General features: G+C 40.0%; 1 protein-coding gene across 2 annotated transcripts in view; it reads right to left on the bottom strand.

Moving 5' to 3' along the window:
• NSMCE2 (NSE2 (MMS21) homolog, SMC5-SMC6 complex SUMO ligase) overlaps positions 1–22275 on the bottom strand; it is a gene marked incomplete at its 5' end in the record, with an annotated part of 215920 nt that extends 193645 nt beyond the window's left edge. For both annotated transcript variants that reach the window (XM_079722855.1, XM_079722856.1), the window contains one exon: positions 22125–22275. In XM_079722855.1, the coding sequence (XP_079578981.1) occupies positions 22125–22275 (151 nt within the window). The remainder of the gene's footprint in view (positions 1–22124) is intronic.
• Positions 22276–23151: the final 876 nt, after the last annotated feature.

Raw genomic sequence — 23151 nt, 5'->3', positions numbered from 1 at the left:
CTGCAACTTTTTGTAAACCTGAAATTATTCCAAAATAAAAAGTTTATTTAGAGAGAGCGAGTACGTACACACAAAATGAGGTGAAAGAGAGACTGCCAAAAGAGGTGAGGCTACACTTAGAAAAGTCTACATGATTAAAAAAATAATTCTTAACTGTTGTTATTTGGTATAAAGAATTTACTTGCATATAATTAAGGCATTAGCTAGATAACATTAGTACTGCAACTCTCTCTCTTGGTATTCAGAATCCCAACGAAACACACACACACACACACACACAGGCGAAATCTTTTCTCAACACCATCTTCAAAATAAAAAGATTAAACAGACTCAGGTTGCAGTGTGGCAAACAAACTGAAGCAGGAATCAAGAAGCAAATCTGTCAACTAGTTCAACTATCTTAGACATGTTATTTCATCTCTCTGGGCCTCAGTTTCCTGATCTGTAATAGAAGTAGGTTAAAAAAAGATGTTTAAGGATCCTTTCCAGGCAAAGATACAACAACCTCCTTGAAACCAAATCCTGCTAGATTTGCTCCTACCCTCCAGTAGCTCCTCCTCAATCTCATCTGTCTGCACCAACCCCCCCAGAATGCTGGCCCAGGCCCTCTTTTCATTTAACATATTCTCAGAAACAAATATACATTTCACAGCCTCAAATCCCACATGTAGGCTATTTCCAAATCCTACCTTTACCTTGAACTCAAAGACCAACGGCTTATTGGTCATCTCCACTTGGAGACATGTCTAAAACTGAATTCATTTCCCCCCCAAAAATTTGTCTTCCAGTTCCCATTTGTCAGAGCAGAATAACAGCCTCCCAAAGATGTCCATTTCCTAATCCCCAGAACCTGTCAGTATGTATGTTACGTGCAAAGAGAGAATTAAGGTTACTAATCAACTGACCTTGAGATGGGGAGATACATTACCTTGGGTTACTCTGGGTGCACCTAATATAATCACAGGGGTCTCTATTAGTGAAAGAGAAAAGCAGGAGAGTCAATGTCACAGTGATGCGGGATGAGAAAGACCTGACTGGCCATTGCTAACCTGGAAGATGGAAGGAATGTGAGCAGCCTCTAAAAACTGAAAAAGACAAGAAAATGACTCTGCCCTACAGCCTCCGCAAAGGAGCACAGCCCTTCTGACAGCTGGATTTTAGCCCAGGGAGACCCACTGCAGACTTCTAACCTCCAGCTCTGTAAGATAATAAATGTGTGTTGTTTTAAGCCACTAAGTTTGTGGTAAGTTGTTCCCACAGCAATAGCAAAATAATGGCCACCAGGCTAGAAAACTGGGCCTTTCTTAACGGGGATGCTTCAGTCAGAAATTTGAGTATCACTGTTGACTCCTTCCTTTCCCTTAATCTCCATATTCAGTAGATCACTGAATTTCATCAATTATCCCTCCTTTGTCTCTTATGAATCTGCCCAGACCCCATGCCACCTTCCTAGTCCAAGTCACTACTATCTAATGCCTGGGGCTGCAACAGCCTCCTGACTGGTTGGTCTACCTCTAGGCTCATTCCTAGGAAGCAATTTCCCACATTATAGCCAGAGAATTAATGCAAAATACAAATTATCTTATTCCGATTTAAAAAACTTTTTAATAGCTTCTCACTGCCCGAAAAATAAAAGTCCAAACTCTTTAATTTGACTTATGAGAGCCTTCTACCCCCGCTCTGGCCCTTTCCTATTCTCTCCAGCCTCTGCTCAGTACACAAATGCCATGTCTATTTTAGTCACTGCTATATTGCCAACACCTAGCACAGGAAGTATTCATCCTTTTGGTCCTCACATGAATGCTACCCCCTAACTGAGAAGTAGAGTTTATTTTCTCTATCCATAAATTGAGGCTGGTCCTGTGACTGCTTTGACTTATTAGGCACAGTAGAAGTGATGTTCTGGAACTTCTGAGCCCACATCTTAACAGGTCTGGCAGCTTCTGCTTCCTTCCCCTGGGAATAGCTACTGTGCTGGGAGAAACCCAAACCATGTGGAGAGGCTACATGAAGGAGAATCCTAAGGCTCTGGTCAATAACTCCAGTTGAGCACCCAGTCAACAGCACCAACTGTCAGCCATGTAAGGGAGCCACCTTGCAAATTCTAACCCAGTCGAGCCCCCAAATGGCTGCCATCTTAACTGACCTCACATGGAGTGGAAGGACCTCCCAGCCCAGTTCAGTCAACCCACTGAATCATGAGACATTAACAAAAGAAAGTTTACAGTTTTAACACATTAAGTTTCAAGGTAGTTTGTTTTACAGCAATAAGGGCATATGCCAGCGTGGGTTTAAACTCTACTCCTGGTACCAATTTCATCTCTTGCTCCTTAACAAATTACCCCAGTAAGCTCCATCTCTTGATATGAGGAATAGCACGCAAGCACAAGGATGGGAAGACTTGCTGGGGGCCATGATTGGAGAGTAGTTATACAGCACAATATACTCAATACCTCTGATAAATGTGTGAGTGCCTGTCCTATCTCTTTTTTTTTTGCAGTACGCGGGCCTCTCACTGTTGTGGCCTCTCCCGTTGGGAAGCACAGGCTCCGGACGCACAGGCTCAGCGGCCATGGCTCACGGGCCCAGCCGCTCCATGGCGTGTGGGATCTTCCCGGCCCGGGGCACGAACCTGCGTCCCCTGCATCGGCAGGCGGACTTTCAACCACTGCGCCACCAGGGAAACCCTGTCCTATCTCTTAAAACCTCATTTCTTTTCCACATCCAGAGTTAAAATGTACTCTTAATGAAAAAGAGAAGTTAAATCAGTCACCTGTTAAACTCTAACTGATAAATTCAAATCTGGGCAAATATATTTTCTGAAGGTTCTTTTGAGAAATCTACTCCCACGGTGCTCAACTGCAACCAATTAAAAGCATTAAATAAATATATGGGCTTCCCTGGTGGCGCAGTGGTTGAGAGTCCGCCTGCCGATGCAGGGGACACGGGTTCGTGCCCCGGTCTGGGAGGATCCCACATGCCGCGGAGCGGCTGGGCCCGTGAGCCATGGCCGTTGAGCCTGCGCGTCCGGAGCCTGTGCTCCGCAACGGGAGAGGCCACAACAGTGAGAGGCCCACATACCGCAAAAAAATAAAATAAATAAATAAATAAATAAATAAATAAATATAGAACAAAAGTATATTAAAATCCCTATTCACAGGGCAGTCACCTGCTCCACTTGTGCCATAACTGTACTCAAACGTGAGGGACAGATTATGTGAAGGATTTTGATTATGTTTTGAGAGGTTCCCCCACCAGTGATATTGCCAAGAATGGTAAGGATGAGAAGCAAAAACAATATCATTGGAGTGAAAATGCAAACATTCATTAAATACCCTGAATGAGAGGTAAATTAATGGAACATACAATCAGTTAACCAAAAAATAAAACAGTAAAGAAAAGAAAGTGCTTCACAGTTGAGCATGTGAAACATCTCTCAGACCTGCATGGTAATCTCTGACACCGCTCTGGGTCTATGAGAAGGCTTCTGGGTATTACAGGAATTTGGTATGTGAATCTGGTAGGATTCGTTACTGGACTAGTATTGGTATTTCGCTTCCCAATTAGTAAGTATCTAAACACAAGTGCATAGTGCTCTTTGGAAAGATAAGGCAGATATAGGGTAATTCTTTCAAATTCAACAAACTCCAGAACTACCTAAGGACTCTGGAAGTCTCCATTCTAAGAGAGTAGAGAGCACTAACAAAAACTGCATCCTCTATGTAACAGATTACATAATCTTTCTTTGTAACTGGTTTAAATGTCTATTTTAGTCTGTCCCAAAGGAGCTCTGATCCTTTTTGCCTGAAATTAAATCCCATACTAATTTTTCTGAAACTAGAACACATTTCTGCCTCCGAAACCATCACAGATGTCACTTCTTTCCTACTAAGAAGGTAATGCCCATACTCCCTCTCCCCCTCCCCCTCAAACACACTTGGCCCTCACTCAACACACACTCTCAGTGCCATTCTCCATCCCAGTAGGAAGGTATATACTTTAAAGTCATTTTTTCACTTATTCTCTTTATAGTCGAAGTACGTGTTTACAGGCCGACCAGCCAAGGTGAGAAGTAGATCCGGCATATGACAAAGCATATAAACTGTTTTGAACTAGGAACAACCGTGAAAAGGAGATATTGGCCATATTTTACACACAAAGAAAAGGAAGCTCAGAGAAGTGAAGTAACTGGTTCAAACTTACACAGCTAGTAGATAACAGAACTTGCATTTTTAACTCAGGGCTATTTGTACAATATTAAATTTGTACAATACTAATTTTATACAATACTAATTTTCAACCAAGAGCTCCAAAGGATCCACCTTTCTACTCTGCAAAGGGCTCAAATAACTACAAACAAAAACATTTTTTGGTTGTTATTTGTATTGTCAAAAAGTAATTGACCCCAGATTAACACAACGTTGTAAATCAACTACACCTCAATTAAAAAAACAAAAAAAAAAGATCTAATAAAAATAGCTCTTTGGACTCTTGGGAGACTGAATAAAAACTATAGCTGATAGTAAAAAATAAATAAATAAAAATAATAGTATGTGTTTAATAAAAAAAGGTAATTGACCAATAAAATGTGAGTGTTACATGCTAAGCATTGTGGAGAGCATTTTAAACACATTATTCAATTCTCACATCAACCCTAAATAAGGTGGGAATAAGGGAGATGTTTGTGGGCACACAATTAAATATTCATTAGATATTAGTTCCTATTTTACAATATTATCCCCTATTTTACAGATGAGGAAACCAAAACCTAAAGTCACTATGTTATTAACTAGCATAGCTGAGTCTGAACCCAGTTTACTTGATTCCAGAACTGGCCCTTAAAGTCCTAAATTATTCTGCCCAGCCAACCAAAGTATTTTGCTGCCCATTAGGGAAAAAAGGGAAAGAAGAAACAGAAAGAAGAAAGGAACCTGGCAGTACCCAAGACCTTATTACTATGTTGTGAGATGTACTACATCTTCTCGATGCAATAGTACTAAAGTTATAACACATGGTGGTAAAAATCTTAGAAAGGCCCAAACTGAAGATAATCTTCAATCTGAACTACTTGCATCTCCCTGAGTCTGCCAGGCATTGCGAAACAATTCTTCACGGGTCTCACACATCTCTGAACATCTTGCAGAAGCATGCACTGCCCTTTTGTTCCAGACTATCTTTTCAAGGATGTTTGCATAATGAACAAAGCTTTGGAAGACGAGATAGTGTCTCCCTCCAAAGCAGAGGGCAGTATAATAAAGATAATGTCTTCCTCCAGAGCAGAAGTCAGGCAGGTTTACTGCCCATTATAAAAATCTGGGTTCCCCAAGCTCAAGGTTCCTCAGCTCCAACCCAAGCCCACCGCAGTATCGCCCTGGGCTCTTCCATATCACCCCTGTAAGGACTCGGATTGGGAGTGAACCTACAGGACCATAATACTCACATGGCTTGATGTACAAAAAGAAAGGCCTTTGTCTCTTACCTAGGAGTCTTCTGTCTTCTGCCAGCATCCATGAAACTGGGGCAGGCTAACTTGATAGTGTCCATGTAGGGTAAAAACCCCAGATCCTTCACAGATCTTGATACCAAGTTCTTTGGACTACTTCTCACCTTTGCTTTCCTCAGAGATACCCTCTCCCATTCTATAGGAGACACTATTCATCTTTTGGTCATCATCTTCAGCATGAAATTTCTCCTAAAGGTCCTCAGCTAGAATCTACTATTAATTCCACGATGCCCCCATTGATTCCTGCACACAGGTTTCTATCACAGCACTTTTAAAGCTTTATTCCGCTTGCTTATTTGTGTGCTGTGCCAGTTAATCAATTTATTGCCTCTCAGCTCAAAATTTATCTTTTTATACATGCGCTGTGATAATGAATGAAATTGCTTTGAGCATTTCTCCTTACAGTGAGCGTAATGTTAAGCTTTCTCAACCGAGGGTGCTGCAAGGACACTGTAGGAGGAAGGGAGTTTTCCAGAGAACATTACACTTAATGATGAAAGACTTTTCTTTTGCCCTAAGATTAGGAACAAGATAAGGATGTCTGTTCCTGCCACTTGTATTCAGTATTAAGTAAATAACTTACTGCAGGTTCTAGCACCAGGCAAGAAAAAGAAATAAAAAGCAAATAGATTGGAAAGGAAAAAATAAAACTGTCTCTATTCACAGATGACGTGACCTTGCATAAAGAAAATCCTAAGGAATCCACTAAAAAAAATACACACACAGGGGCTTCCCTGGTAGTGCAGTGGTTGAGAGTCCGCCTGCCGATGCAGGGGACACGGGTTCGTGCCCTGGTCCGGGAAGATCCCACATGCCGTGGAGCAGCTGGGCCTGTGAGCCATGGCTGCTGAGCCTGCGTGTCCGGAGCCTGTGCTCTGCAACGGGAGAGGCCACAACAGCGAGAGGCCCGCGTACTGCAAAAAAAAACAAAACAAAACAAAACACATGCACACACACACACACACACACACACACACACACACGAGTTCAGCAAGGTTGCAGGATACAAGCTCGATTTTATACACTTGCAATGAATATGAAAATGAAATTAAGAAAATAATTCCATTTACAATTGCATCAAAAAGAATAAAATGTTTTAGAATAAATTAACAGAAGAAATGTAAAACTAATATTCTGAAAACATTGTTGAAAGAAATTAAATAAGATCTAAATAAATGCAATCTCATCAAAATCCCAGCTGGCTTCTTTTTAGAAACTAATAGGCTGATCTTAAAATTTATACAGAATTACAAGAGACCCCAAAGACCCAAAACAATTTTTAAAAAGAAAAGCAAAGTTGGAGGACTACACTTCTCTACTTCCAAACTTACTACAAAGCAACAGCTACAAGACAGTGTGGTACAGGCATAAGGATAGGCATACAGAATTCTAGCAATGGAATAAAATTAATGGACAGTCCAAAAATAAACTTGTGTGTCAATGGTCATCTGATTTTCAACAAGGAGGTATCAAGACTATTCAGTGGGAAAGGAATGGTGCAGGGACAACTGCAAAGCCACATGCAAAATAATGAAATTGGACCACTAACTCAAACCATATACAAAATTAATTCAAAATGATCTAAATATAATAGCTAGAGCTATAAAACTCCTAGGGAAAAATGAGGAATACATTTGCATGACATTACATTTGGCAATGGATTCTTAGGTATGACACCAAAAACACAGGGAACAAAAGGAAAAACAGATGACTGGACTTCCTCAAATAAAAAACTTCTATGCTTCAAAGAACACTATCAAGAAAGTAAAAAGACAACTCACAGAAGGGGAAAAAATTACAAATCATATATTTGATAATGGACTTGTATCTAGAATATATAAAGACTCTTATAACTCAAAAATAGAAACAGAAATAACTCAATTCGAAAATGGGCAAAGGATTTGAATAGACATTTCTCCAAAGAAGATACACAAATGTCCAGTAAGCACATGAAAAGAAGCTTCACATCATTATCCATTAGGGAAATGCAAATCAAAACCACAATGAGATTCCAATTTGTACACAAATGTTCAGAGTAGCATTTCTTAATAATATCCAAATAATAATTTATTAATAATAACAATCCAGTGTCTATCAACTGATGAATGCATATACAAAATGTGGTATATCCAAAGAGTGGAATATTATTTAGCCATAAAAAGTGGAACAATTAACTGGGAGGGATTAAAAAGAAAGCTAGGTTAGTTATCGTAAGTAAAATCCCATCAAGGGATATAATGAAATAGTAATGGAATCATTTTTAATCAACTTCATTATGGCAGATGGTGCTAGAATGCAGGGGAAGGGTAGATCCAGATGTCAACGAAGCCTCCTCTCAACTTCTGTCTAGGCATTAAGTGCTGACTTTAAAAGGTCTTCAAAGAAATTCATGCAAGGAATGCCTCTTGCAACTTGGTCACATGCAAAAGTGAAGCAAGAAGCACATCCGTTTGGAGCTTGCCCCAAGGGCCTCCAGTTCTTCTCCAAACTGGGTTCATAACTCCCACCCACAGAGGGAAAGGCAGTGCCTGAAGCAGAACCCAGGGATAAGCAAATTAGCATTTCCAAGGTCAACTGCTGACAGGCCTAATGGATTACAGCAACCAGTATATTCTGGCTGAAGTTAAGAGGCTTAGCCTCTCTAGCTTGCTCAACACTAGCAAGAAACTAATTTACCACATCAGTTACAAAATATGGAAGTACTGTAGGTAGGGAGTCAAATTAGGATGTGACATTTCAAAAAGAGGCAAATATTAATAGGATCTGGAGAAGTGATTTTAAGGGGGTTAAACAATTTTGGGAAAAACCTAAAATACCAATCATGCCAGTGGTAAAGGACTGACAAGTACAAAAAAAAAAAAAAAAAAAAAGGAAAAGAAATCAACAGATAGTATTATCTTGTTTTACCAACTGGTTCAATGTTTCAATGCGAATATTCACCAAAACCGCTAAAAAGCTGCAAAACTAAATCATCTAACTACAATTACAATTTTTTGCCCTCCTCTGATAGTCACTGAAAAGTGAAATGCCCTCTGCCATTTCCCACATGTAGCTATTAAGCATATGAAATGAGGCTAGTCCGGACTGAGAAAAGAATGTAAGTATAAAAATAACTCAATTTTCATAACGATTACAAGTCGAGATAATATTTTAGACACATTAGATTAAATAATATATTACTAAAATTAATTCCTCTTCTTTTGTCTTACCTTTTGTAATGAGGACAGTGGAAATTTTTAAATTATGCACGCGGCTCACATTATATTTTTATTGGACAGTGCTGCACATACAAATAACACTTTACATTTATACAGAACACACATTTTCTTTTTTTTGGGGGGCGGGTGCGGTGCGCAGGCCTCTCACTGTTGTGGCCTCTTCCGTTGCGGAGCACAGGCTCCGGACGCGCAGGCTCAGCGGCCATGGCTCACGGGCCCAGCTGCTACGCGGCATGTGGGATCCTCCCGGACCGGGGCACGAACCCGTGTCCCCTGCATCGGAAGGCAGACTCTCAACCACTGCGCCACCAGGGAAGACCCCAGAACACACATTTAATTTCAGGTGTAAAGTACAGAAAGAGGGAGAAATAGGTCTGGATAATAAAAAAGTCTTCTCTAGAATAATCAAATTGGTTTCACCTGTTAATCACCAACCTAATAAAAGCTCCTTTCTGCTTAGGGAAAGACAAACTTTTATGTCTTTTAAAAAGGACCTAATGTTTCAAAAACGATCCTAAAGCCTGTTCTACTTCTGCCATGAATTGTCATCTTTGCCTAGAATTAAACTAGTCTTAATTCTTTTCAATGATCAAAGATATATGATAAAGTGCTAGTCTAATTTTAAAATCTGATCGAGTGACTCCACTTCGGTTTTTCCTGTAGTAGTCATTTTCATACCTATTAGGTCATTGAAACCTAACCCATGCCTCTGCTCCAAAGGTTAAAAAAAAAAAAGAAAAGAAAAGAAAAAATAGAATCAACACAAAGATTACTCTCAAGCATCTAGAAAAACCCAGGCAGTATTTAGGTACTATACGTATTCTGTTTTAAAAACTAAAATATGACTCATTTACTATTTCAAAAAGGGACATCCCAACGTGGATGGAGAGCTTAGCAAACAGGAGAGTACAGCAAGCAATTATTTCCACAAATTCCATCATGTGTAGAAACCAAGCCAACCTTCAGGTTTTTACAGTCTGGGGAAGAAAGAAAATCTGGAGGTGTTGGAATGGTTGGAAATTTACGGAGTGAGAGTGCACCGTAACACAAGGTGAGGTGAGGTGAGGTGACGTGAGGTGAGGTGAGGCCAACAACAGCTCAAACTTTCCTCTCCGTAGCTCTCAAAAAGGAAACTACTCAACTTTCTGACTAAGGAAGTCAATAGGAGAGGAAAACACATTTCACTTTTTAATATCCCAAAATTGTGCCCCATACATTTGGCCCACTGATAGAATTTAAAGTGGTTTTTAAACGTTATCAACAACAAAATCAAGAACACTAACTCAGAATAATAAATTATAAATATGAGATGTATCTTTCTATTTTGTGACAGGGCCTGCATCAGTGGCTGGTAAAGGAACTGAGTAACCTGGATAACTAGAAATGAAGCCAGTGGAAATGAGCAGTCTAGTCCTCATTCCTGGAAGAGCTGATCTTAAAATGTTGTGATCCTAATAGCCCTACAGTTTTTCTGGTCTGATAGAAACAGCACAATTTTTTTATTTTTAGATATATGGAGTAATTCAGGCTCCAAGCTACTAGATTCCAATAATTTAGTGATTGTACTTCTTACACAATCCTGAACCCCGCAATCAACACACACAGATCAGTAAGGCCCCAATGGCTACCTCATAAGAAGTGTTTTGGTGCCACCTAGTGGCATAGGTTTCTCCTGTCAAAGGGGAAATAACGATTACACCAGGGTTCTAAAAGTGTGGTCCCTGAACCAGTAGCATCAGCATCACCAGAGAACTTGTTAGAAGTGCAAATTTTTGGCCTCATTCTAGATCTACTGAAACTTTAGCAGTGGGGCCCAGCAATCTGTTTCAACAAGTCCTCTAAGTGGTTTCCCCCCATGTTTAAGAACCACTGGATTAATCAGTCCTTACACAAAAATTAAGTGCAAAGTCTTAAAAAATTAGGTTCATCAATGAACAAAAGTGCTCAATTTCTAATTTCTAAAGACCAAACACATTAACAAAACAAATATACAAAGAAAAGCAAAAAGCCCTGTGAAACAAAGAAAAGGCATTTATTGGTATCAGGACATCAGGTTATGGCATCTTAAGGGGGCTCACCTGGAAAGGGGGAACACATGAAAAGCCAAGGAGGTAGAACATTAGTGATTTTTAAATTGAGTCACCTACCCTAATGATAATAGGGTCCAATGTTTACATTTGCTCCTGTGCAACTATGTTATAAAGTAATCAAGAGAAAAGAGAAAAACCTTTCTCTTGATTCTTTGCTAAAATGTTTATTTTCTATTTAGGTCTTAGAGGAGAACTTGGTTACTTTAAATAACAACTTAAACTGGGGTTGAGTAAGAGAAGTCCCCTAATGCACCTAGATGTTTGCATTCCTTTAAATTCAACTTGATATTATGCTCTTCCTCAGAAAACAAAAAAATCCTTTTTTTTTTTTTCCCCGGTACGCGGGCCTCTCACTGTTGTGGCCTCTCCCGTTGCGGAGCACAGGCTCCGGACGCACAGGCTCAGCGGCCATGGCTCACGGGCCCAGCCGCTCCGCGGCATGTGGGATCTTCCCAGACTGGGGCACGAACCCGTGTCCCCTGCGTCGGCAGGCAGACTCTCAACGACTGCGCCACCAGGGAAGCCCAAAAAAACCCTTTTAATAAGTATCTATTTATTCATAATTAAAAAGTTATATGCTTGAAGTAAGAAAACTGGGTCATGAGATATATGCCCCGTATGGCCACTGGTCCACACAGTCACAATTAAGGATATACCATCCCTTACTCCATGGCTTAAACGGCAAACTTACCAGTTAAGAGAAAAAAATCAACTCTGAGAGGCTAACCATGCAAAACCAAGCCTCCAATATGACAGGTAACATCACAGACATTAATATCGGTGGCATAAAATATAAAGAAATTTCAAAGACTTGCTCTATTGATTAATTTTGATTTTGTCCTTTCAAGATATAAATTTAGATACCCACAGAGACCAACTATTTAATTCTAACGTTTTAAGAGCAAATGCCCATAATAGGATGAGTTTCTGACAAAACTCTTCTTTCCTTTTTCTCTTCAAACCTTCCCTCTACCCACAAGTGAGTTCATAAAAATATGTCACAGAAAGATGGGTCAAAAGCAAAATGTAAATAATAATAATTTTTTAAACACGAGAAAAAAATCTTGGAACTGATTTTTTAAAAAGAACTTTCCTCATTGTCACTATCATTGCAAAGACAAATCTGTGTTGAGCCACTGTATGGGGTAAGTGCCATACTACTTTGCCAGTTCAAATGCTCTACTGTTCACTAATTAATTTTTTGAATTTAAAATTTTCTCATTTGTAAAAAAGGTGTAAAACCTCATATAATTGCAGTAAGTAGAAAAAATATACCCAAAAAATGCCCCTCACATCACTAACAGCTAGAAAGGATTACTGCCATCAACTGAGGGCCATCAGAAAGAGAAAGGGGCGCCAGATTAATCTAGGTCAAGGGGCTGAAATCAGGCCAAACTGGTTTCAAATTCAAATTCCCTGGCTGCCACTTCAGTGTGTGCCCTATGGCGAGTTACTTCGATTCAGTGAGCCTCATTTTCCCATCTGTAGAGTGAGGATAAGACTACCCCTTTCAGTGATTTTCACCGCATGCACCTTTATTTAATAGTATCTGCCTATAATAGTCAGCTCTGGCGGCTCTCTTTTCCTCACCCACTTCAACACTTTGGGAAACGCTTACATCAGAAGGTGAGGCATGTTCCCAGGTCAAGACTAAACAATACAATTATGGTAGTGATACATTTAATAGCAACATCTCACACATATTTCGAAGACACAAGTCAACGGTACCAGGAATCTCACCAGCTGAGGAAAAGGCTGACCCTGAAGTTCCCCCAGCATTCAGGCTTTGTAACCTTTAGAGTATTTTACCAACCACGTCTACCAAATGCAAATACGTTCCAATGTGACAAATGTCCCGTGGCATGCTGGTAACCTGAAAGACCAGCTCTCCAGTTGATGAGAACAGCTTGATTTGTGGCATTTGCCCATTTCTGTGAGTGGGGTTAATTCTCCTACTATGGCTGCTTCAACCCAACACCCAAATTCCTTAATTACTTCATTGATTGACTGACTGATTCACTCAATAAGCATCTGCAGACGACCTAAAATGTACAAAGCCCTCTGCCAGGCTCTGAAGGTGGGGTATGAGGATGACTATAGATGAATCCTATCCTCAAGGACCTTACAGACCAGACAGGGAAAAAACACAAAAAAGAAATATAAAATATAAGGAGAACATGAAGAACCTCTGAAAACAGGGAAAAATCCCTAACTGCCAGCAAGCAGTACATACAATAAAAGTTCAGGTATTATTTACCTTAAGAACCCCTAGTATTGCCTATGCTTTCTACTAGGCAAATTTCAAAACCTCTCTGGGTGAAAAACAATATTTTCCTTTTACCAGAGTTAATGAATATGTATGTGCATATGTGTATATCACAGTTCCTCTGCCTCAGCACTGCTGACATTTTAGGCTGGATGTTGCCCAGGGGCTGTCCTATGCATTGTAGGATATTTAGCTACACCTAAACACCTAGAGGCTGGTAGAGACCAGTAGCACATTCACCATCTGCCTCTAAGTTGTGACAATCAGAAATGTCTCCAGACGTTGCCAAAGGTGCCCTGAGGGAAAAACCACCCACTACTGTATATACACTATGCATATATGGCTATATAGATGGGGTCTATACAGGGATGGAGTGGATATATGGATCCATGGATATGAACCCGTGTGCATATATAAATGAGCTAGATACTCAATTAGAGGAAATTTTTATATTAATTTGCCTACTAGGTTTTAAATATATTCATTCACTTCTTGAGTGCCTTCTATATACCAAGTGCTGATAGAGGCAACAGCAGGGGTGAGGGCGGGGGAGTTAGAGGCACCTGGCAAAAATCCCTGCAGTCATGGTGCTTACGTACAGGGCAGACAGGCAACAAACCAAATAACTATACCAATGATATAGTATGTGAGAGGGTGGGGTGACATTAGTAGTAGGGAGAAAAATCAAGCAGGGCAAAGGGTTAGAGATTCTGAGAAGAGGACATTGTTGCCCTTCTAAATTTCAAGGACCTAATCATGCCAGATCAGATTTTCAGATCATGTGCTTACAGGCAACTTCCTGAGCACACAATCTGAAACCAAGTCTAAATTTTATTAATGTTAAGAAGAGAGGGAATGTACTCATTTTGTACTCATAACCAGTAAGGGAGCAGAATGGAGGGCTGTCACACACCCCTACTTCCTCGGTCCTATTCTCTGCCCACCCCTAGAGGCTGACAAACCTTACTCATTCTGAAAAGCTCCCATTCCCTGAAGTAAGAACCAGTGAGTAAAAGCATCAGAGATCACCTAACTGCTAAGGTTCCTTTCAGCCTCAAAATGGCATTGATGGACTATCACTATGAATACTGCTGATGACATAGAAGAGGGACTGAGGAAAAGGAACAGGAAATTTTATTCTGGTAAATCTTCTTGTGGGCCTTAATTGATGTTACAAGGCTGTTTTCTCACTTTATTGCACTGCTCTAATATATACATCATTGTGAAAATTTTCCCTGTGATTCTTTTTATTAGCATATTTCAATCTCCTCCAAAAATGTATTTCACCAGAAGTTCTTTTCACTTGATTAACTATAGAGTCTACAAATATGCCACTACAATGAACAAACACACACAGCCCTGGTGTGACATAATAGGAATATATATTTGGTCTCTGCCCCTAAAGCCCTTGGAATCATCAAAGTGATAAAAGTCTTTTTGTATTCTAATGAGATGACTGGTGTCTAGGGGTATATGGATAGCCTCAAGATGGGGGCTGGTTGCCATGGAAACCAACCACATGATTAGAGGGCTGGAGATTGACTCAATCACTAGTGGCCAATGATTTAACTGCTCGTGCCTGGGTACTGAATGAAGCCTCCATAAAAACCCAAAAGGGCAGGGTTCAGAGAGCTTCCAGGTCGGTGAACACACGGAGGTGCTGGGAGAAAGGCAAGCTTGGAGAGGGCGTGGAAGCTCTGCGCCCCTTCCCACTTACCTTGCCCTTTGCATCTCTTCCATCTGGCTGTTCCTGTGATGTACCTTTTTATAATAAATCGGTAATCTAGTAGATAAACTGTTTCCCTGAGTTCTGTGAGCTGCTCTAGCAAATTATAGAACCCAAGGGCAGTGGGGGTAGTCTTATAGGACTGAGCGCTTAACCTGTGAGATCTGACACTAACTCCAGGTAAATAGTATCAGAACTGAATTGAATTGTAGGACACCCAGTTGGAGAATTGGAGAATTGCTTGGAGTGGGAAGTGGAGCTAGAAGTGTCACAAGCGCTGTGAGTAGCAGAGTAGAAACAGTACAGTTTTTCCTTACACCTGGGAAATTATGAAGATACAGGCAAAACAACTGAGCTTTTTGAGAGAGCTGGCTTTTTACTACTCTGTAGGCAATGCCTTTATACTTTTAACACTACAGATACCATAATTTTCAACGGCCTTCATTTATTTAAGTTATAATAATATTTTGCTTTTATAATTGACTCCAGCTTTAAAAGCTATATAAGAAATACAAACATTGGCTTCTTATGGTTGTTTTTTTATTGTCTTTTTGGCCACCACCCCACTGTTATTACTTTCTTTTAATTACTGCTTCTACTCAATAACATAATTATGGAATAAAGTATAAGAGCAAGGCCAAAAAGAAACCTTCCCACTTAACTAGAGTCCTGGCTATAAGAAGCAGTTCTCTAGATGGAGAAATTTATTACAGCATAATGAAAACCCATAATGTGGATCTTCCTAAGAAAATAAGTCTTGAGAATGTGAGGTCAGTATGTGCTGGCTTCTCAAGCCATTAAGTAATTTTCAAAATAAATTTAACATAAAAGATTTAAGTAAAATAATTACTCCTTTTTCATAAAATTAGGTGATGGGTGATAGGGTTGTGGGTGTTCATAATTTTCTTTTTCTCTCTATCCCTCAAATTTTTAGATTTTTAGAATGCCTTGTATCAGGGGGAAAACTAGAATATTACCCACCAAAGCATCCAGATTCAGAAGTATGCACTCAACTGAATGCTGAAGGTTTGCAAATCTGAAAGTTCAGTTATTCATGAGAAGCACGAATTTCTAAGGCCATGTAATTTTTAACTCTGATGGCTGTTCTTTATTCATCATTAACTCTAAAGTAACTGTCACAAAGTGAAAGCTCTGTTTATTGCCTAGGTGGAGACCAAGGTGAGAAAAAAAGGAATCAGGTTTAAAAAGATGATCATTCTTAACGAGAATACAAATTCTGGATACATGAAAGAACAGACTATCATTCAATCAACTCACTGTATCACTTCTATCAGTCAGAACTGCAAGGGGCTGCAATGGAGAGGAAACCTGACAGCCATCACTTAACCAAAAAAGAACTGATTTTCCTGACATTACAACAAGTCCAGAAACAGACAGACTAGGGTCAGCACAATGACCCCAAAAGGTCCCAGCTTCTTCCTTCCACGACCAGACTCAACTCTGCCTTTACAAGTGGAAGACACTAAAGTCCAGGGAACGCGTGAATGTCCAAGGGAAGTCATTGAGAATTTCACTAGCAGAATAGGACAAAAGGTGATGGGCTGTTTAAGAAAAAGCATGCAACCTCATTTCGGAATTCAAAAGGGAGAAGGAAAGGAAGAAGAGGGACAAAAAAGAAAAATCAGATAATGTTAACCTCAACAAAATAACCAAAAATTTCTGAGCTAAATACCACTAAATGTTATTTCAATATTATCCAATTGCTGCAAATGCCATTAGACGAACACAGTCAATTTTCAATAAAGTGTAATAGTTAAGGGCAGAAACTGCAATCAAGTCCCTTATGCTCAAGTCTCAACTCCCACCACTTAGTAACTGTGTGACCTTTGGAGAGCACTTAACTTCGCTAAGCCTCAGTGGCTCATGTACCCAGTGGGGATAACAACAGTCCTTACTTTGAAGGATTAGTTAGGACCAAGTGAGATATCACTTGTGAAAACAGCACAGTGCCTGCACACATTTGATGTGTGTAACCAATCAAGCTATTATCATCTTTTGATCATTATGGCCATCATTATCATCACTGTACCTCAGAATAGTTCAACAAACATCCAATTACCTGCCTGACCATAGTAACTGAAGTCTTTCTGCTCTGTTGCTTTCAGCAAGTCACAGAAAGAAAAGCAATATAGAGGGTAAAATCCAGAAGCTCTCCAACAAAGTTTTCTCATCTACTGGACCCTTGGGCAATTTAAATATACATCCTTTTACTCTTTTCTTCCAAATGTTCCTCACAAATATTCAGCGAGAATCTGATAAGAACTGTCAATCCTCAGGCACGTACATTTTCCATGGAATCGCAGAACCAAACCTCTGAAGGCCATCTGAAGACACACCCTGACACAGGGGCAGGAAGAGAGAGGATGAACCCTGAGGTACACTAACATTTTAGGGAAGGGCCATTCCTCAAATTTACTTGACTAAACTTAAAGGGCTTATGAAAATTCAGTTGCTTAAGGATGATGTTGATGCCTACAGCTCTGATAAATGAGGTCAGTACATTCTGCTTAAGAAGACAGAAAAGTACATAATAAACTTTAAAATCTGAAAAATAAGCTCCGGTTATCTGAAAAATCTCCTAACGTAACAAATTTCATTTCCCAGTTAGTTCAAATAAAGAATTACTAGAATACCAATAAATTTAGAGAAAAACTAATAGATAGGGTGGCAGCAAGAGTCTAATTGCCCAGACACCATATGCTGTAACGTAACACGAGGAAAGGTGATAATTTCAAATATGCTAGGAAGTTGAATAGGGACAAGCACCTGTATAGGAATATGCAACCAACAGGAAACAAAACGAAACACATCACCACCCAAGCTCTTGGCAGCAGGAAGCCCCTCCACCAATAATTTAATAATATAGTGACAAGAGAATTGCAGTGCAAAGTGAGAAAATGATCCCTAAGTGATTGTTACCACCTATTTTGTCAAAATTCATTCTAATTTGTGATGAAACTGGGCAACCCAAAAGGTCAACAGAAAGTGTGTCTAATCTTATAAGGCTAAGAAGAACAGGGAATATTTCTGCTCTGAACATAGTTCATGGACTTTCCCACTTGCTCTTCTGCACTTTAATTTCTCCCAGTCCATGGACTATTGCCTAAGAAAATAGTCAACTCAAATGCAAACCAAATGACTAAATAATAGCTAACATTTACTGAGCACTTATTAAGTATTAATGACTGCTCTATGTAATTTGTAAGTATCATCTCATTTAATCCCCACAATAATGCCATTTACAAATCAGAAATCTAAAACAGAGGTTACAAAACTTGTCCAAGGACACAAAAATAATAAGTGATGGAGCTGGGACAAGAACCCAGGCATTCTGTACACGAAGCTCTGCACTCTTACATTACACTATCCTGCCTATATCACAATGTAGGAGCATAATATAAGACACAAAGCACACAAATCGAATCCTCTTCACCTCAACTATAATATCTTAGTTGAACTTACTTTTTCCACCTGAGCTACTGAAATAACTTCATTAGCTACTTGAGGTATCTCCATCCTCCACAGCATCCTCAGTATTGCCATGAGGTTATCTTTCTAGACCTGGATCTTGCCACATTCCTCCTCTACTTTAAACCACCCAATAATAAAGTCCTAACTTCTTTCAGGACCTTAATGTTCAATGTTTAGGCCCTCAGTGTTCACTTAATGTTCGAATAGCATGTATATGTCTTGCTTCCCAGCTAAACCGTAAATAACCTGAAGGAAGAAACCTTTATTAATCATTGTAGTGTTGGCTAACGTGAATTACTGATTTAGCTGCACGCAAACCAAAAGCCTTAAATAGACTCCAAACTCATCCAACTTTGCTCCCCTCTTCACATCACAGGCCCTTCTTCTAAGCTCTGACACTTAAATTTCTAATTGCTGGCTATACTTTTTGATAGTTATTGAATAAACACTACGCTAAGGGCACTTTGCATATACTATCTTATTTAACTCCAACAACCTTATAAAATGGGCATTTTTATCTCTATTTCACAGATAAAAAATTAGAAGTTCAAAGAAATTACCTATCTTTGAGCAAGTTATAGAACTAAAGCTGGAACTGGGACTAGAACCTGCCCATATCAGGCTGATTCCAAGTCCTGCAATTAAGTAGCAATATTGGCTCTGTCTCCTAAAAGTCTTTCATCTACTGTTAGAGGCTGAGTTACTTTCAAATTTCCTTAAATACCAGGTGTTTCTCTACTCTCTGGGTCCTCAGACGGCACCTCAATCGGGCGTCACATGAAAACTGCTCTCCTAACAAGCTCTTGCTCTATTACTCCAGTGGGGGTCATCCTAGGCATCCTCTCTGTAGGGAGTTTCTCCTGTCACCAAAGTCCTGCTCATGGGCCTCCCTGGTGGCGCAGTGGTTGGGGGTCCGCCTGCCGATGCAGGGGATACGGGTTCGTGCCCCGGTCTGGGAGGATCCCATATGCCGCGGAGCGGCTGGGCCCGTGGGCCATGGCTGCTGAGCCTGCGCGTCCGGAGCCTGTGCTCCGCGACGGGAGAGGCCACAGCAGTGAGAGGCCCGCGTACCACAAAAAAAAAAAAAAAAAAAAAAAAAGTCCTGCTCATAAGCACTCCAATTCAGGTTCATAAGCAGTTCTCAGGATGTGGTCCCCAAGACCCTTCCACAAGGTCCACAGGGTCAAAACTATTTTTATAATAATTGTCAGACGTGCAACAGAGGAGTTGCGACAGAGACCACATGGCCCACAAAACTGAAAACGTTTGCTATCTGACTCCTTACGGAAAAGCTTTGCCAATTCCTGCTTTAGAGCATGAATCTTTCAAAAAACGATGCTTATATTTCTTTTTAAATGAAACAGATGTTGCATTTTGCATCAAAATGTACTTTTTATTTTAAAAAAATAAAACAAAAACAAACAAAAATGAACTCTGTATCAAACATACTAAGAAACCTTCAAAGCAAATCCTGAAAAAAACTGACTACAATCCTCCAGGAGGTTACATAGCAGCCCTTCTCTCTTATGATTTAAGATCTTATTATGAGTTTACCCAGGACTACCTACCAAAGCTGAATATCCATCACCATCAAAAAGAGACTACAGATCAGGCTGGACAGGGGTAAGACCTTTAGAGGCCACCCACTAAAGATGATGGGTGACTTCTGCTGCCAGCTGTGAATGAATATCTAGTATGGAACTGGCCTTTCTGCCATGAGTGACTATAAGGCTGGACAAAATATATGAAGCAACTGCTTTCAGGCAGTGGGACAATAGGCAGAGCAGAACCGGGATGCCTGCGAAAAGGAAAGCAGGTGAGGTAAGTCCTCCAATTGCCCTCTTTCTTGCACAACGGAGGAGGAATCCAAGAGGAGCACAGCAGTCTTAAAGGACTGAGAAGACAGAGACCGGAGTTCAGGGAGGGTGAGCAGCAGGCGTTTTGCAAGACAGAGCACTGGAGGGGGGCATGCAGGGAAAGCCCCTGAGGGATCTGCACAGAGATCCCCTTGAGTCTGATGCTGAATCCTAAGCTGCTGAGGAACAACTGCTGGGAGCTGTGAAGTGAACAATTCCCAGAATTCACGCAGGACCGGAAGACATTCAAATTCCATCCAGCAGAGCAGAGCTTTCTCGTTGAACTCTCTGGGTAATCAACAGACTCCAGAAACAGCAAGCTTTGTAACAAGGCTAAATTAGCCCTAAAGTAAAGCTACCCTAGACCTTCCCTAAGGAAGTTTAACAACAAGGCTGGGATGGATCAGCCTAATCCACAAATTACTTAGCTGCCAACCAAAACAAAGGTCAATACTCTTTAAAAGAAGATGACAAAATCCCAAAACTCAACAACATAATACACACAAGTGGCAACAGAGATGACAGAATTAGCAGACAAGGATATTAAAATAGCTATTATAAATACGTTCCATGTGCTCAAGCATACAGAGGAAAACATGAGCATAATGAAGAGAGAAATAAGATTCCATGTAATTCTTTTTCATGTCTTCTAAAGCTGAAAAATACAGTCTCTGAAATTAAAAATTCCCTGGATAGATTTAGTCTATTAGACACTTGAGAAGACAGGACTAATGAACTTGAAGACACAGCAAAAGAAACTATTCATACTAAAGTCAGAGAGAAAAAAAGACTTGAAAAAAATCATCAGAGCCTCAGTGACTTATGAGACATTACCAAGCAGCTTAACATACATGTAATTGGAGCCCCAGAAGGAGAAGAGAGGGGAGAGAAATAGCAGCAGAATTTTTTTCCAAATTTGATCAAAACTGTAAGCCTACAAATCCATAAAGCTCGAAGAACACCAGACAGAATAAACAAAGAAAATCACACCAAGGCGCATCACAATCAAATTGCTGAAAAACAGTGATATTAAAAGAAAAACAAAAAGATTATGCTGCTCCCCTGCTTCCATATATAATATAAAATAAAAACAAATTTAATCCAAACAAAGCAAATAACATCTTTCTAGATCTTCTCATCAAAAAATTGTGGTCAAGCTCAGCAGAACGGAACTTTTCTCATTTTTTTGTAGAGGCCTTCCTTTACCAGTACCCCTAGCATCAGCTTAGTCTACTGAGTAATTAAGCATGAACAAAATATAGTTAAATTACTGGAAAATAACTATCATAATGCTGTATACTGTACAGTTCACAAATGTCACATACTTTTTTTTTTTTGGCTGTGTTGGGTCTTTGTTGCCGGACGCAGGCTTTCTCTAGTTGCAGCGAGCAGGGGCTACTCTTTGTTGCAGTGCGTGGGCTTCTCATTGCGGTGGCTTCTCTTGTTGTGGAGCACGTGCTCTAGGCACTCAGGCTTCAGCAGTTGTGGTGTGTGGGCTCAGTAGTTGTGGTTCGCAGGCTCTAGAGTGCAGGCTCAGTAGTTGTGGAGCACGGGCTTAGTTGCTCAGCAGCATGTGGAATCTTCCTGGACCAGGGATCGAACCCAGGTCTCCCGCATTGGCAGGCGGATTCTTAACCAGTGAGCCACCAGGGAAGTCCCACAGATGTCACATACTTTTGATTGTATGTTCCTTGAGGTCAGATACCTTCATGTTTCAGCCCATAAATTTCTAGTGCAGTCTCTAGTGGCTCATGGGGGTCTGAACACATATGAATGAGTCAATCTCATCTTATCCGCAGTACATCACTATGTGGTATGTAAAACAAGATGAGAAAACAGATGCCCAGAGGGATTAAATGATTGTCCCAAGGTTACCCAAAAGGTGAGCAGTATCTTGCATCCCTAGAGCAATGCCACCACTCAGGGTTACATCAAAATAGACACAAAAGAAATAAATTTTAATTATTACTTACTCTGAGTTTCCACAAGATCCAAAGCAACACTAGAAGCTGTGTCCATTCCAGAGCTGATGCAGGACTGGAAGTTTTTCAAGGAGGAGAGTGCAGATTCTACACCACTGAAGGATATAAAACCAGTTGAACCTGAACTTGAAGGCCCTGGCATCTTGAATTATTACCTAAGTTTTCAAACACAATGAAACAAAATTTATGAATAAGAATAATAACTGCACAGGAAAACAGAACCACTATAAACATCCATATGATTGTATCCAATATCCCACAAGTGCTACACAATTATCTACATTCTATATCACTTGAAAGGATATCAAAGCATTGTCCCATCATCTGGGCCACCAAACACAATAGATGAATTTCAATATATAAAGAAGATGTACGTCAGTATATAAAGGAGGGAGAACACCCTCTTCCAAAAGATTCCCTGATGCTCTAAAGAATTCAACAACAGCACAGTTCCCAAAAACCTAAAACATAAGTGTGTCAGAAAAAGTACATTGCTCATATAAAGCATTCTTCGAAAAAAATGAAAATAGTAGCAATAAAATAGTTAAATAAGGGAGAATTTTGAAAACCTTTAATTTTTAACTTATCTGACATATATACATATTAAATTCTGAAAACTATAAGAAAACTTTTATTTCTGACAGTTCCTCTGGGTTCTAAGATTTATAGACTTGGTGAGATCCCAGATTCTGTTTCAGAAAAAAACAGAATTTGTCTGTAAATTGTTATCTTCTGGTAGCTCACCCACTGTAACAGTTTCAATTATTATCTTCATATTAAAACACTCCCTAATCTGTATATTCAACCGCCAACTCTTTAAGCTTTGGACTACTTACGTAAAGCTCCCCACAAAAAGACATCTTTGCTTAATTCACAAACCACCTGAAATTCAGTCCACTGAAACCATCCAGAAAAGTGGAGAGAATTTATACAGGCTTAGAGGAAAGGCTGTATGGTAGCAAAAAAGGTATTTTCTCAGAATCATACTGATACAGCGTGAATTCAGGTTCTGCCACTG

The sequence above is a fragment of the Hyperoodon ampullatus genome, assembly GCF_949752795.1.
Source record: "Hyperoodon ampullatus genome assembly, chromosome: 17".
Classification (NCBI taxonomy): Eukaryota; Metazoa; Chordata; class Mammalia; order Artiodactyla; family Ziphiidae; genus Hyperoodon; species Hyperoodon ampullatus.
This window is presented reverse-complemented; position numbering and strand designations above follow the sequence as displayed.